Raw genomic sequence first — 15,291 nt, forward strand, 5'->3', positions numbered from 1 at the left:
GAACATTATGCTGATGAGATCCAAAACCTTTGGTTTATGGTAACTGGAGTTTTAAACCTTTAGAAGGTCTACGTCCGAGGTCAATTTAATACAAAACTATCATTTTAAACTTTAAAAGGTTAAATTTTAAGTAAAATAACTATTGTATCCAAAGCTTAATTTAAAATAAAGAAAAGGAAAAAAAAATAGATAAAATTCTGGCTTGTGGGACCTCGCTTGCATTTAAAAATTCTGGCTTGTGGGACCCACCCCTCTTATTGTGAGTGTAGATAAAAAATTCAGTAAAAATGTATAGGTAAATGTAGCATTGTCCGATCAATAAATTTTGATTCAACTCGTTTTCATCACTACATATGGAATCCTTTATTCCATGGTTACAATTATTGAGAATCAAACATGACCATATCACTTGTAATTCGCTCTTTCGTGTTCCCATCTTTCCTGCTACCATTTTCGATGGATGCCCCCTTTCACTTTAATGTTTGTTCAATTACTCTTTTACCTGCAAATAATATAGGAATTGGGTTCGGCAATAATAATACCCCCTACTGAACTACATACCAAACTACTATTTTTTCCTCGTTCGAAAGTTTGTACCTAATTGAACAAATAACAAAAAGATATGTACCAATAAAATAATTACCGTTTTTGGTCCCTTAAACAGCGCTGCCACAGTGCAGCGCACCATATAGGCGGGAACTTCACCCTCTGAAAAAGCAAATTTCGTTTCTCTCTGACGTACACACACAGAAGCACCGCCGGCAGCCCAGACCCCCAAATCCTCATCTACAGAGTAACACGCACTAAACACAGTGAGATGGAGGAGGCAACGAGTGAGAACGAGGCGAAGCAAGTTGTAACTCGAATCGGCAAACAACTCGCCGCTTATAATATTTGCCCCAACAAAGACACACTCGTTAAATTGCTCAAAGTATGAACACTTCCAACCTAATCATATGTTTTACTTTATGTACTTAATTTTCTTTAATTTCCCCTTTTTTTTCTTTTGGATTTTCTTACATACCCACAATTTAAATTTCCAAAAAATGAAAAACGAAAAATATGTCGATAGTTCCATTACAATTATTTGATGCTAGGACAGCGTGGAACAATTTAAACACAACGTGCACCTTCTTCTGCTATATGGTCTGCTATATAGATTTTACCTCGCTCTGATTCTTTAGAAGTGCGTTAATTCCATGTCATGTCATGCCATGCTTGCCATTTTGATTTCACTCTGTGGTACGTTGGTTTATCACAATCAAAATAGTATTTTCGCTTTCGCATGTTAGTTTTATGAAATTTGATGACAATAGCTTCGATTAGATGTGGGTATATTGGCTATGTAAGATTTTCGAAATCATTGGGGTATTTTATGTTTCATTTCGTTTGTTCTTGGGCTGGATTGATTTATTGTTCAACGCACTTCTTATCTGGGATCTATTTCTGCACTTACTTGTATATACATGATATCCCACTAGTCAAATTAAATGAATGAATGCAACCTGAACCGCCTAGACAACTTTTCCCTTTCATTTTAGGCTGCCAATCGTTCGGCAGTGGTTTTTGTTTACTGTATTTTTGACCTTTCGTTAATCCACACAATTACTATAAGTGTTGTTTGTGGGTTTTGAGTTTTTTTGGGGTTTTTAATGCATTATCTAGAAGGATTAGTAACTGAAAGTCTGAAATAAAACTAAAGAAATATTTCAACAGAAAGTGTTGAACTATATTTGAGAAGTATTACGGACATTTGGCTGAAGTTTTGGCTTTCAATATATTTGTCTTAAAGTATTTTATCGAGCCCCTGATTGGTCCTCATTTCTCCTTAAAATCATTTTCAACAACACATCTCATGGGATTCTAAACTTTTATCAACATTTCAACCACACATTTAATCAACTTCTATCAAAATCTACTAAAAATATAATTTGTAGCTAAATCAACGGGGGCTTACTCATGCATATGCAATATTAGCTGCCATTGTTTCAGGTAGTTTATGCTGTACTTATGAATTTCGATTAGATCGAATCATCAATTAATCATTGGAGAAACTATGGGCTTTGAGTTGCTGTCAGAATTTCTTTTTTGCGAATTATACCTTCTTCCCTAGAATCGAGCCTTTCATTTATATCATAGAGCTTACTATTTTATAACAAGTGACCATAGAAGCATTAGCTTTCATTTGGCTAATTTATAAATAGTCAAACTTTGTTTTTAACTATACATTCAAATGGACACATATTCCTCCTGGGGGATGATTAAGACGCCACAAGTACTACTCACCACTCATTTTTATCTATTTACAAATTAAACAATTCATAAATTCTTTCCAAACAAAGGCTTAGTATATCTCTTGCATTTTCATTTATGACGTTCCACACTAATTTTCTTTATAGAGAGTTTGTCCTCTTTTCCGTTTATGATATTTTAAATTTTGCTTCTTATTCTTTCATATTCTCTAAAGTTAATCATAAACACGTGGTGAATGAAATGATGGAAGCACATTATTTCATCTAAATGGCTGCTCGTTTGGCTTGGTTATACAAACTTCTGCCAGTATCTGTAACTTTCTGTTATGCACGCGTTAAAGGGTTATCTAGCAACTATACTTAGTTTTGCAGGTATGCAGGGTTAGTTCCTTGCTGCTTCGTGTCTCGGGGAAAATTTAGTGAAGTTTATGGTCTTATTCTGGAGTTTCACGTTTTTAAAGATCTGTAACACATTAATATTTTATTTTCTTGGGATTTCATACTTGTGCTCGTCTAGATATTGGATTAGGTTAGCTGAGTTTATGTGCTTTATTGTGCTCTGAGTTAGGGTGTCATATTTTGTTTCCCTAAATTTTGTGACTTACTCATGTTGTTTCCCTCTGCAGGAAGCTACAAGTGCTTTCCCAGAGTTAAAACAGTCAGAGTCACTTAAACCAACTATCAAGCCTCTCAGTGATTCTCTTGTTAGACATGGGCTACTTCTCCATAAAGATAAAGATATCAGGCTTCTGGTTGGCATTTGTTTCTGTGAAATCATTCGGATCCTGGCTCCAAATCCTGATTTTAGTGATGCGGTTTTCAGGGTAAAATGTTCAGTTTACATAATTTCATCCACATTCCATCCCTGGAATCACCATTATCTTTTACTACTAACTTTCTTCTGATGTATATTCTTTCTTGCAAACATATTTTCATCAAAGTTTTTAAATCTTGGTGTAGGACATTTTTAGACTTCTTGTAAGTACTTTTGGAGAGCTTGAGAACATGAAAAGCCCATATTTCTCGAGATGGGCAAAATTACTGGACACGGTTGCGCAACTGCAGTTTTGTGTGATAATGCTAGACATTGGATGTGAAGATTTAGTTATTAAAATGTTCAAAAGCTTCTTCAGTGTAGTGCGGTTTGCATCTCCTCCTCCCCCTCCACCTTCTCTCATTTTTTTCTTAATCATTTATTTACATGTATTTATAGTTTTTATTTACTTGTTTAAAATTAAAAAATAGACCAACCCTCATAGCACTCTTTTTCAAAAATTTTAATATTGTAATTGAAATGCTACGGGAGCTTTTCCATAATACTTTGAACCCATTTCCCATAAAGAGAAAAATAAATAAATATAATAAACTAGTCTAAGATGGCGTTTCCTTTATAATTTTTAGCCTCCCTTCCCCCATAAGCTAAGAGTTGTCGTTTTTTATATGACTTCCTATAAAAAGCAGCATATGTGGCTAACACTTGTCATATATTCACCGTCCTTTCAACAAAATGTTTGATCGTTGGTGTATAATTTATTTTTATGCCTTACTACAGATGCCCATGTTTCTTAGAAGATGGATTTGTTATACGTTGTTTCTATCTTTTGTTTCTTTTACTCTGTTATTTTATTCTCTCTGCTAGTATTTTGGTATTTTAAGTGGAACGCTGAAATGAAGAATGTGAAAAGGCCTTTGATCGCATCGTGTATTTTTACTTGTAGGGATGATCATCCTCGAAGTCTGATTACTTCAATGTCATCTATAATAACACGCATTTTGGAGGAGAAAGTAGAGGAGGCTGATGCTGATTGGATTTGTTATACGTTGTTTCTATCTTTTGTTTCTTTTACTCTGTTATTTTATTCTCTCTGCTAGTATTTTGGTATTTTAAGTGGAACGCTGAAATGAAGAATGTGAAAAGGCCTTTGATCGCATCGTGTATTTTTACTTGTAGGGATGATCATCCTCGAAGTCTGATTACTTCAATGTCATCTATAATAACACGCATTTTGGAGGAGAAAGTAGAGGAGGCTGATGCTGACCCTCTTATTTTAGAAGGGAGTGCATCTCTGCCACTTTTAGATGTGATTTTGCACAATCTTATTAAGGAAAGAAAGGTAAATAATGAAAAATTCCTAGATTCATTTTTGTAGTTGAAAGAGTAAACTCTTCTACTGAAAACCACAATAGCAACAACAACAATGAGGTAACTGAAATATCAAATTTATTTTATGTTCGAGCATGTTGTATATTTTTCTTTCCATATATCAATGGATATACAAAAGTTTTGTATCAGTAATACTTGTTGCAATGAACATATACTCGAGGCCTCAAATCGAAAGGGTCTAAAGCATTAGACTGCATCTATTTGTTCTTGCGAAATTAGGAAAATAGAGAACTTTCTTTGCTCTTGAGATTACTGTGTTCTTGTGACAGTGCTTGGTGTATATTTTTTTCAAGGACTTGTATAAAGCAACATGGGATTTCTTACGCAATTGTATTAGTACTTATGTTCATGATTAAATTAGAGGGCTAGTGCTTTGTAATAGGCCTGTACTTCTGGTGCCCACACTTGTGGGCATTGGCTGGGTATTTCCTTAATTGGATGCACAGTTATCTATAATTTTTTGTTGACCAGAAAAGGACATTCTCTCTATCTCTTTTATCATACTCATGCAACCACAAAACTCAATTTTTGTACTTTGGATGGATTAACCTTCTTGCCATCTTATTAATTTTTTTGGGGTGCATTGCTTAAGGAATTATGAACCACTTTCTATTCAGTGATAGTCTTAATGTTATGAAATTGAGTTATGAGCAGCTAGTTTTATTGGAGAAGCCTCACATTACAATATTGTTCGTCCTTACTGTGTTCCATGTAGACAAAATGGTTGGAATATGAACATATGGAAGTTCATTATGGACCACTTACCTTGTTAAAAATTTCTGAAGACTTGAAATTTGGGATGGGGTCATAGATTACAAATGCTATGATTGCAATCACTGTTTAGGGAAGGAAAATTTGAATTCCATTCATGATTTGATATTCAAAACATGCAAAACTTTAAGCTTGGAAATCCATTCAGTCGACCTCACACAAGTATGATATATCACTTTTTTGAGTTGGCTTCACAGGAAACAAGAAGATATCTCCTGCAATCCGCAATTTATTTTTTGATCTATTTGTTTAGCTTGTCAGCCTTGCAGCCAACTTGCCTTTATTTCTTTTGCCACCTCCCTGCATCTATACACGTGCTAGTTCATTATTTTCTCAAAATTTATCTTTAGATCTACTTGTGTATTTATTCTGTTTTACTTTATAGCTGTTGCTAGTTCCTCCATTTGCCTTTTATTTTGAAATGAACCAGAACTAGTTGTCTTGAATATGTATGGATGGTAGTTTTCTTTTCGGCGTACAAATGTGAAAAAATTGATGTCCTGTCCCCTTTTTCTGCGAATTCAGTTTTCGGCACTTTTAACTTATTTACCTGCTCATTTTGCTCTTCAGGGTGTATCTTCTGCTTCTTTTCAACTTGCTGTTTCTGTCGTTCAAAATTGTGGTGAAAAGCTGGAGCGCTATATATGCAAATTTTTGAGATCATGTATATTAAATAGAGATGCTGTTGGAAGTGCACTGAAAGAATTTTACCATGAAATTATACATGAAATATTCCGATATGCCCCTCAAATGCTTTTTTCTGTTGTTCCTAGCTTGACCCATGAATTACTGGTTCGTACTTCGTACCCCCTCTACTGCTCACAGCTTTTGAATAAAATACTTTATTGATGTTGTACTGCAGATTTGTTAGTCTCATGCCATCCTAATGAAATTACGAACTCACTAAACAAACATACTCACATTTGGACTTTTACTATCGTTATTACCGTTATTATTATTTCTATGTCGAAATTCAGAAGTAAGAAACCCCTATAACACCTCTTCATTTGCTAATAATTCTTGATGTGAAAACATAGAGCCAGGGGGCTGATTTTGAATAGGAAAAAGAATGGATCTACAACGTCCCAATTGAATTGGCTTATTCAAAGTTTAGATCCATGCCAAGGTTTCAGAGAGAAAGGAAATAAGATCTTTTATATGAATACCATCTGTCAACCAACTTTGCGAAAATTCTTTTCAGATTGAACACGCTCCAAATCATGAAAGAATCATTGTATGCCCGGAAGATATATTGTTATGAGCGATTTTGTTGATATGTCTCTAAATATTCCTTTATCATATCGTCCAAGAAAAATTGATTGTATGTGAAATACTCCAAGAAGTTATGCAGGGGCATCTTGTATTGTTGAATAGAGCACTAAACAAGAATTCTTTTTCTTCATCGTCAACCAAATTAGTGCATGGTTCTATTTTATCATCAATTCATTCCCCATTCACACAGTTTGTTATTGAGATTTTTTTCTTTCATCTCTTTCATATTTTTTGCCTGACTAAATCCATGAATTACTGGTTTATAACCTATCAACTGCTCATTCTACCACAAAAATACTCTGTTTTTTGACTGATTTGTTAACCTCACATGTCCTTATCAAATTGAATGTTCAAAGTAAATTGATATTCCTTCTTAGGAACTTAATGATTATTAATTATTACATTTTTCCTGCTATTGGTAGTGGTTTGCCATTGGTATCCTTTTACCACAACCAATTTTAGCACAAGCCAAATATTTTTCTCTTCAACAAGCAGATATTAATTTAACCATTCACAACCAGTCCAATATTTTTCTTTAATTTATTTTAATTATTTCTGTTTTGGGTTCTTTTATAAGTGACAATTTAATTTAACTCGCAGACTGATCAAGTTGATGTGCGTATAAAAGCTCTAAATTTAATAAGAAAGCTTCTAGAATTGCCCGGTCAACATTTTGCACAAGAATATCGCCATGTGTTTGTTGAGCTCCTTAATAGATTTTCTGACAAGTCTGCAGAAGTGAGACTTAGTGCTCTTTCATGTGCTAAAGCTCTTTACATGACTAATCCATCAGGAAGAGAATCAGTTGAAGTTCTCTGTAAGCTGTCGGAACTTCTGTTCTACTTATGCAGTGCTACGTATATTTTCTTATTAGCTTACGATATTGAATTCTTATATTACATTTTAATGCTTTGTGAGCTGAGCAGCTGCCATTGAGGGTCGACTGCTAGATTTTGATGATAGAGTGAGGATGGAAGCAGTATCAGTGTTATGTGATCTGGTAAAGTCTTACCTAAATGTGGTGCCTTCAGAATCAATAACTCGTGCAGCTGAAAGACTTCGTGATAAGAAGGTAGTCTTTTCTTTAAGGTTTTGTAAGATGTGTTTCTGTCTCTCTAAAGTATGGCATTCTCTATATTTATCTCTATCCTTTGTCCTTTTCAATTTACAATTTAGATTTCTGTCAGAAGAAAGGCCTTGCAAAAGTTGCTCGAACTATACCAGGACTATTGCACAAGGTGTGCTACAGGCATTGCTTCACTCAATGACCATATAGAACAGATTCCTTGCAAAATTTTAGTGCTTTCTTATGATAAAGACTGCCAGGAGTTCAGGTATGCCTATTCTTGCAAAAATGAAAGAGAAGAAATCAAATTATTTCAGTTAATATGAGATTATGTGGGTGTTTGCTTTGTAGGCCTCAAAGCATGGAGCTTGTGCTAGTAGATCTATTCCCTTCTTCTCTTCAGATTGAGGAAAGGACAAGGCATTGGATCTCCATATTCTCACTCTTCAAGTCACCTCACCTTATGGCATTGAAAATCGTTCTTTCTCAAAAACGAAGGTACACGTGCTGAATACTGATTTCCTTTCATTAGGCAATAAACCATGTCTTCATTTTTAATATACTTCCATGTGATTCCAGGCTGCGAGACGAGATGCAAGTTTACCTAACTCTACGGAAACAAAAAGAGGTATAACAATATAGTTTTGAGTTACATGCTAAATGTTTTCTGGATGTATCTGTGTTCCTAAGAAAGCAAGTTCTCTTATAAACAATACTTTAGGAGTTCATAATCTACTAATAATCGGCAAAAGTTTGGGAGCCAAGCTCACATCACGTTCCAAAATTTATTTGAGTACGGTTTGATTAGCATGTTAGTTTCTTTGGGATATTAATTATTAGAAGAGAGAATTCAATGTGCACCTGTATAAATTTTATTTTATTTTTTTAAGCCTGTGCACATATTATTTATATCTGTTTTGTTTCAAATTGATTCAATTGGCAGTACAAGTACACCGTCCTGATCACTTGAAATCATACCTTTCTCTTAGTTCCTTCTCCTCACCAGTTTGATGGACATGATAATACGTCTCAGCTTGGTCATTATCAATTTCACTATCATCTTCTTTATCATCTTCTTCTACTTCTTTCGTTTTTTAAACCCACGATGAGATCATTAGAGTACATCTTTATTTCTTTGAATTGTTTGTTATCTGTCCCACTATAATTATAAATTTATAATGCCAGAGCTGTTATATTGGCTTGTGTCACTCAGTTGAAGATTGAGAGAAACTAGACATTCTTTATCAAGAATAGAACCGTGGGAAATTCACAATTTTAAGCAGCAGTAAGAATGGATATGCTAGATTGAAATTACAGACGTTGCGTATTATGAAACATGTACAAGATTTTCTCATAAGTTTCTGTAGAATTGATGCACTTGCTTATTATTGGAAACAGCATTCATAAGCCAAAAAGTGATGAATTTCAGTGCTTCATCTATGTGATCACGAAGGTGCATACCAACAATAGTCTTATCTATGGAGTATATTGTTATTTTTTGTCAACAATCACAAAATCACAGTATCACACATCGTTGTGCTTCATGGGCATACCTTTATCTTGTGCAAGATTGTTATTCTACTGTTGCTCGACCATTTTACCTGATATTGGCAATTGTGCCTGCATTTGGTTGATGCTCACATTGCAGGAGAATTGCCCTGCAGAAGCTGAAAGGATAATTGAGGCGTCATTTCTGAAAATGTCAGCATCCTTTCCAGATCCTTTGAAAGCAAAAGATTGCTTTCACAAACTTAATGAGCTGAAAGATTGTAGAATATTTAGTATGTTACAGGAGTTTTTAGAAAAAGAGACTACTATTGATGTCCAGACAACCATGGTGAGCTTAACCTTTTCATAGACTTTTCCATGACATCTATCTCAAATTTCGAGTATTTAAGTTTAGAGTTCTTTAAGATCTTTTTTCTTCTCTTAATAGCTGATGAAATTAATAATGGATTGTATTTTTGCACTCTCTCATAATCAGCGTTAAGTTTTAGTTGTGAAAAACTCAATCACCAAATGGTGTTAAATAACTCTGCAATTTGTCTGTTCTTAGAAGACTTCTGTCTATGACCACTGTTACGTGGGTAGAGATCTTTAGATGAACTATCTGTTTGTCTTGTCTGAAACTTTTTCGTTAAGCTAGACCGTATCTGCATTTTATAGCTGTGATTTGTGCCATGAGTTTCTTGAAGCTTTCACCTTTCACTTTTCCAAGATCAGGACTTAGTGGTTATGTTGCAAGTGCATTCCTCTTTTGCTCTTCTTTTATTCCTAATCATTATAATAGGGCGTTTGAGGGCTTTTCTCTATGTTTGTGTTATCTTTCTTTTTATAGCTCGCTTGGAGTCTTGTCCTTAACTAGATAACACTAATGATGGAACACCCATGTAAACATTGCCTGCCCTGTTAATGTGCAAATCAACAACTTGTCTAATTTCAAGCCGTTGAAGACAAATAAGGATCTTTACAATATTTCCATTGAAAAATTAACATGGTTTATTGACTTAAAATTAGGGTCAAGGCCAATAAATGAGATTCCTGCTCCACATTCCACATTGAACGTTTTAAAAATATTTTAAAGATATGGTTTTTGGATTCAAGAATAATCATGCATAACAGAACAGAGTGTCGAAAAAGGATTGATGGTGCCTGCTCCAAATTTATTTGCAATAAGTTTAAGTTATTTTGTAAGCTGGGACTTTGGCCCTATTTAAGTATTAATACACCCTTTTTCACTGTCCTGAACTGATGCAAGTCACGACATCACCCTAAATATGATTATCACACTTTTGGCAAGCAGTAATTAGGAACATTACCTTTTAATATAGTGTGTAGAAAGGTATACGTATTTCCATTCTATATTTGTGCCACATTTTTTCTTACATGGCCTGGAATTTTCTTGGGTTGCACACACACACGCTTGACATAGAGTTACTAATTTTAAGTCACATTTAACTTTGTCTGTGTTTAGCAAACTACCAAGTGGATTATTATGACATCAGCCATATCAATGTTCTTATGTAAAACTAATTTTCTATCTTTTTCTTTATTTGATTTTTCACTAATTTGCTTCTTTACGTACTTATTCCTTTTTCCAGGATGAGTATTGCAGAAAGACCGGGGATCAAAATCTATCTGAATTCTTGCAATTACTTGTCATGAAGTGCTCGTTTAATGTATTTAGCTTTGACCACGTCCGTTGTATTTTAGATTGTCTTTCTAGTGACAGATTTGAGAATAAGCATTTGAAGAATTATTCTGTTCAACTTCTTTTGGTAAGAATTCTTACTCTGTTGAGAAACAAGAACGAGCAATTACATAGTACATCTTTTTCTCCATCTTAGTGCATTTCCTGTCTATTGGTTGAATTATTCTTTTATATGTAATAAATATCTATTGATAGTTTTATTCTTTTGTATTTCCTAGACTATAATTAGTGCGTTCCCCTCACTTCTGAGAGGCTCAGAGAAGCAGTTCCAGCTTTTGTTAATTGAAGAGATCATCCCATTTAATGAACAGCTAATTGAGATGTTAGCTAGAGAAGGCTCTCAAATTTCAATCAATCTCAGGTGTACTTTAAGTGAATTGTATATTCTTTATAGATGTTTGTGCAGTTTTTCTCAGTGTGTGTTTGCAAGTTAAAGTTTTTAGCTTTTGTGAATTGTTAAAATCCATGAAATAGAACGAGAAGTTTCTTTCTAGGGAAGCACTCCATGTCTCAGTATGATCACTGGCATGGCATTTAATTACTATTGAAAGTGCTTTTTCTGGATAAATCAAAAGTATGTTGCTATCAAGATGAACTCTGGACTCAAGATGTAAGGGGCATTTTGTAGCTTAGTGTAGTATGTAGGCTCAAAGGAAGAACGTGGATGTGCAACTAAGAGGTTGCATGACTTATCTTTAAAACTATAGTTAGCTCTATTACCTTTTCTTTAAAGATGTGCATTTGGGTAAATCTTTCTTGTAAGCACTTGCACGTTCGATAAATCAATACTTATAACTAGACACAAACTTGAATGAGTTTAACTGACTAAATTTTTTATATTTTTAGTTTTTTAATTAATTCAACAATTTGTTATTTTAAATTCTTATTATTTTAATAATAAATTTTAAAAGAAATTATATTTGAAGCTGTGGAGACAGAAGACTGGCCGGTCAGGCTCAACCTGAAGCTGACTAGTTAATTTTTCAATATTCTAAATGTTCAAAATTAGTTTTGTATATTAATGGAAATTGTCAAATTATGAAGAGGATTAAAACCTTGTATGAAAGTGATTATGTGAAAATTACTTTTCCTCCACACTCATTTTCAACTACACATTCTTCAAAAGAATCATTTATCACATTCGTCGTAACCTTTTCGTCCTTTTTAACCGCTCCAAAAAAATTACTTTTCAAAAAATCACTTCCACACAAGCACTATGTAAGTTTGGACCTACTAGTCAGTTTAGACAAACATTCTGTTTTTGCTTAAGTGGGTAAAATATACATATATGATTATATTGGACAAAAAAATCTGATCAGATATTCTTGCAGAACTGTGACACATGAGTTCAATTAACCACAAAACAAGATGGGACAACCTTATTCTTTACATTGCAAGGTGTTTTTTGAATTTAAATTCTTTTGCAGTGAGAAAAGTTTCTAAACAATGTTGTAGACTTCCGTTTGTATAGTGCATGTATCTGTATAGTGGCCTTTCAGAATATATTGGTTTCCACTTATCCTAACAAAATTCACTGGTGGCAAAAATGGTCTGCTCGGTAGTTTCACTAAACTTGACATTGGGACATCTGATGTTGAGGCTTTATAACCACATAAGTTGCCCATGGTTCTAGAAATCAAATTATGCTCCTATGCGATGCTAATCTCAAAATCCAATTACCAGTCATGCCCTGGGTCTTGGAATTTTTCTTGCTATTACATGGACATGGGCTGTTGGTTCTGTGCATGCATCAAAAAGTTTGCTTTATCAAATCTTCAAACTGTTGATATACTGACACTTCAAATGTTGATGTTTTAAACCCGTTCCTTTCTTCACTTTATCAGTTGAAATGGTTTTTAACCCAACTCTGAATGTCTGACCTCGGAACTGAACCTATTCGACTGCAATGGGCTGTTAAACCCTCTAAAATATTTTTCTCCAAATCGTGACCAGTTTATAGGGCACATATTCCATTTGTTCATCCTAGTAATAAATACTCAACACTAGTGCTTAAATTCTGCGGTCTACAAAACTGTATTTTCTGTGCATGTAAGTGCCTGAAAGATGCACCCCTCTTATATTATGTATTATGAGCTTATGATTTAGGTTTGCGCGCTGGAAATCAAGTTTCAATTTACCATTGTAGAAAGCAACCGCTGAGTCTTTCAAGCTTGTATTAGAAGTATAGTAGGCGATTGTAAGTCTGATTTGTGTACAGTTTCAAGTATCGGCACTGCTGTTTCTAATGTCACCATGCCTTTGTACATCAACAAATAGCCACTCCAAACATGACCTTATATTTCTGCTTAACAATGAAAACAAAATAATATAACTTCTCATGATTACTTTACGTCTGTACACATAAGTTGGTTTTACAGTTAGAAGTCATCTATTAACCTACGTCTTGTAACATTTTGTAAACGAGAATCATGCTCGAACCTCCTTTCTCCCTCCCTAAGCTCACACAGATATATCAGTTTCATGAAAGTAGTTTATCGTTAATTCCATGAATCATACACATAAAATTCATGTCACGCAGTTGCTTACTATTGCCCTTTTCCGGTTATAAGTTATAATAATGTTATAAGCTTTTGTGCATGTAGTGATATATACTCTTCCTTCGAGAAGGTATGCTTGGAGGGAACTCGCGCAGAGTCTAAACTTACTGTTTCTGCAATTGCTGCATTAATTGGTACATCCGAGCAGTTGATTATCTCGAAGCTGTGCAAGGTCAAGCTATCTATTCTTGCTTACCTTACTGCTAATGAAGTTTTGCTACATTTATCAGATGCCTATATCTGTCAATGTGGGTTGACATTTCTCCACCATTCACTAAGATTCAACTATGGTCTTATAGTATGCACTTGAAGCATGAATGTCAATGCGTTTATAGGAGTACTATTTTATAATTTTTATTTCTGTTTCTCTACTACCATGTAACTGAATAAGTTTTAATTTTTAAAGTTTTGTTATCTTTCTACATTTTCCTTTCTGTATTTTGGGGTGCATGGCTTCTTCTTTGCTTAGTTGATCGTTAAAACCGTTTTATTAGAGTTGAATGGTAGAACGTTTGTGCCTCTTCATCCTTTTACTTGTTAGGATTATCTTTAAGCACTTTTGCTTTTAAATGACACCTGAAATAATGGCATCAATGCACAATAAGCTGGGGTATTAGTGCATATCAGTGTCATGTACATAATTATACTGTAAACATAGAATTGTTTTATTTCCTTACATAAAAGATATGACACGGGATGATGAGGTTCTAACTAGGAAAGGGATGTGATTAGAAGATTAGATAGAAATAGTTATGTTGTAATAAAGGGGCTGTAATTAGGGATGAAACTTCTATTTAATAAGAAACTCTCAATTGAGAGGCATTGAGACAAATTCTACAATTCCAACATGGTATTAGAGACTTAAACATAGAAATTTATTTCAGTTTCTGGGATTTCTCTTGGGTCAGCTGATCAGAAAATTTGATTTTCTTGATTTCCTCTGGCTTTGACAATTTCTGGTGGTCTTATCTTTGGGAGTTTTGAGTATAAGGCAGTTAACTCCCTTCTGATTGTTCTTCTTGGTTGCCATCGACCTCTGTAACTGTTGGATTCTTTTGCTGGATCGTGGGCAAATTGCGGTGGCATCTTCATTTGGTGATCAGTTGCCAACTCGTGAGCTGCAATTGTTGTGGTTATCGATTGCTCATTTGGTTGTCGGCATTGAGTTAGATTTTGGTTTCTTTTTCGGTGAGCAATCGTTCATCTGATCGCCGACATTGTAGGCGTAGATTGTGGGCTGCAGTTTCCTTTATTTTTGAAATTGTGAAGGGGGTTGGGCTACCGTTGAAAGGATCGCGGGCTGCTGCATTCTTTTGGTGCTGATATAATTTTTTGCGCTTCTTTTGTTTACGGCTGTAAGAAAATTTTTTGGGCTACTGTTTGGGCTGTCACTGCTGTTTAATTGGCTGTTATTTTGAGAGAAATTGTGTTGGCCTGCTATAATGTCGAACAAAAATATTGTCGTCCGTTTTAACGGAAAAAATTACTTCATATGGGAGTTTCAGTTCAAGATGCTTATAAAATGCATAGAACTGTGGGGCCACTTGGATAGGTTATCTATGACTCTTGTGGAGATAAAAGGGAAAGAACAATGGGAAGGTGCAGATGCTCGCATTATCTTGTAGATTTTGGGAGCAATTGGACCTCATATGGTATCCAATCTTCCCCCATTCATTGTCTCAAATGTTTCTTACAATCAAGAAAACTCCGCTCCAAAGTTCCAGTTGGAATTAGAAATTGCACGATACAATCAGGGTAATCTTTTGATTAATCAATTTTATGCTGGTTTCCTTAATCTATGGAGCGAAATCTCAGGCATAATTCATTCCAAGGCTCTCAAGGAAGCATTAGTTGCCTTATAGGAAATTCAAGCAGAAAATCAAAGGGGTCAATTTCTTATGAAGCTTTGATCGAAATTCGAAACTATTCGGGCTAGTCTACTCAACCTCAATCCTGTTCTTTCGTTGGATTTCTGTCTAGGAGAACTATCACGAGAA

At 34.6% G+C, this 15,291-nt stretch overlaps 1 protein-coding gene across 2 annotated transcripts; it reads left to right on the forward strand.

Moving 5' to 3' along the window:
* The first annotated feature begins 702 nt into the window (after positions 1-702).
* On the forward strand, positions 703-15,271 carry LOC111377725 (sister chromatid cohesion protein PDS5 homolog A). 2 transcript variants are annotated; one of them, XM_023000854.1, is made up of 15 exons: positions 703-931; positions 2,879-3,076; positions 3,213-3,394; positions 3,971-4,046; positions 4,280-4,366; positions 5,758-5,979; positions 7,060-7,276; positions 7,386-7,531; positions 7,636-7,793; positions 7,877-8,023; positions 8,105-8,153; positions 9,174-9,362; positions 10,627-10,803; positions 10,955-11,097; positions 13,340-15,271. In XM_023000854.1, the coding sequence occupies exons 1-15, from the start codon at positions 818-820 to the stop codon at positions 13,602-13,604; spliced, it is 2,370 nt and encodes a 789-aa protein (XP_022856622.1). In that variant the 5' UTR covers positions 703-817; the 3' UTR covers positions 13,605-15,271. The 2 variants fall into 2 exon arrangements, with proteins under 2 accessions (XP_022856622.1, XP_022856623.1); XM_023000855.1 differs by having other exon boundaries at positions 13,365-13,504.
* The last annotated feature ends 20 nt before the right edge of the window (positions 15,272-15,291 follow it).

The sequence above is a fragment of the Olea europaea genome, unplaced genomic scaffold, assembly GCF_002742605.1.
Source record: "Olea europaea var. sylvestris unplaced genomic scaffold, O_europaea_v1 scaffold1712, whole genome shotgun sequence".
Taxonomy (NCBI): Eukaryota; Viridiplantae; Streptophyta; class Magnoliopsida; order Lamiales; family Oleaceae; genus Olea; species Olea europaea.

Coding starts and splice junctions, on each gene's coding strand:
- LOC111377725 (XM_023000854.1), top strand. CDS start 818: ATGGAGGAGGCAACGAGTGAGAACGAGGCGAAGCAAGTTGTAACTCGA. Junction 8,154..9,173: donor CTCTACGGAAACAAAAAGAG/GTATAACAATAT, acceptor CTCACATTGCAG/GAGAATTGCCCTGCAGAAGC. Junction 11,098..13,339: donor CAAATTTCAATCAATCTCAG/GTGTACTTTAAG, acceptor TTGTGCATGTAG/TGATATATACTCTTCCTTCG.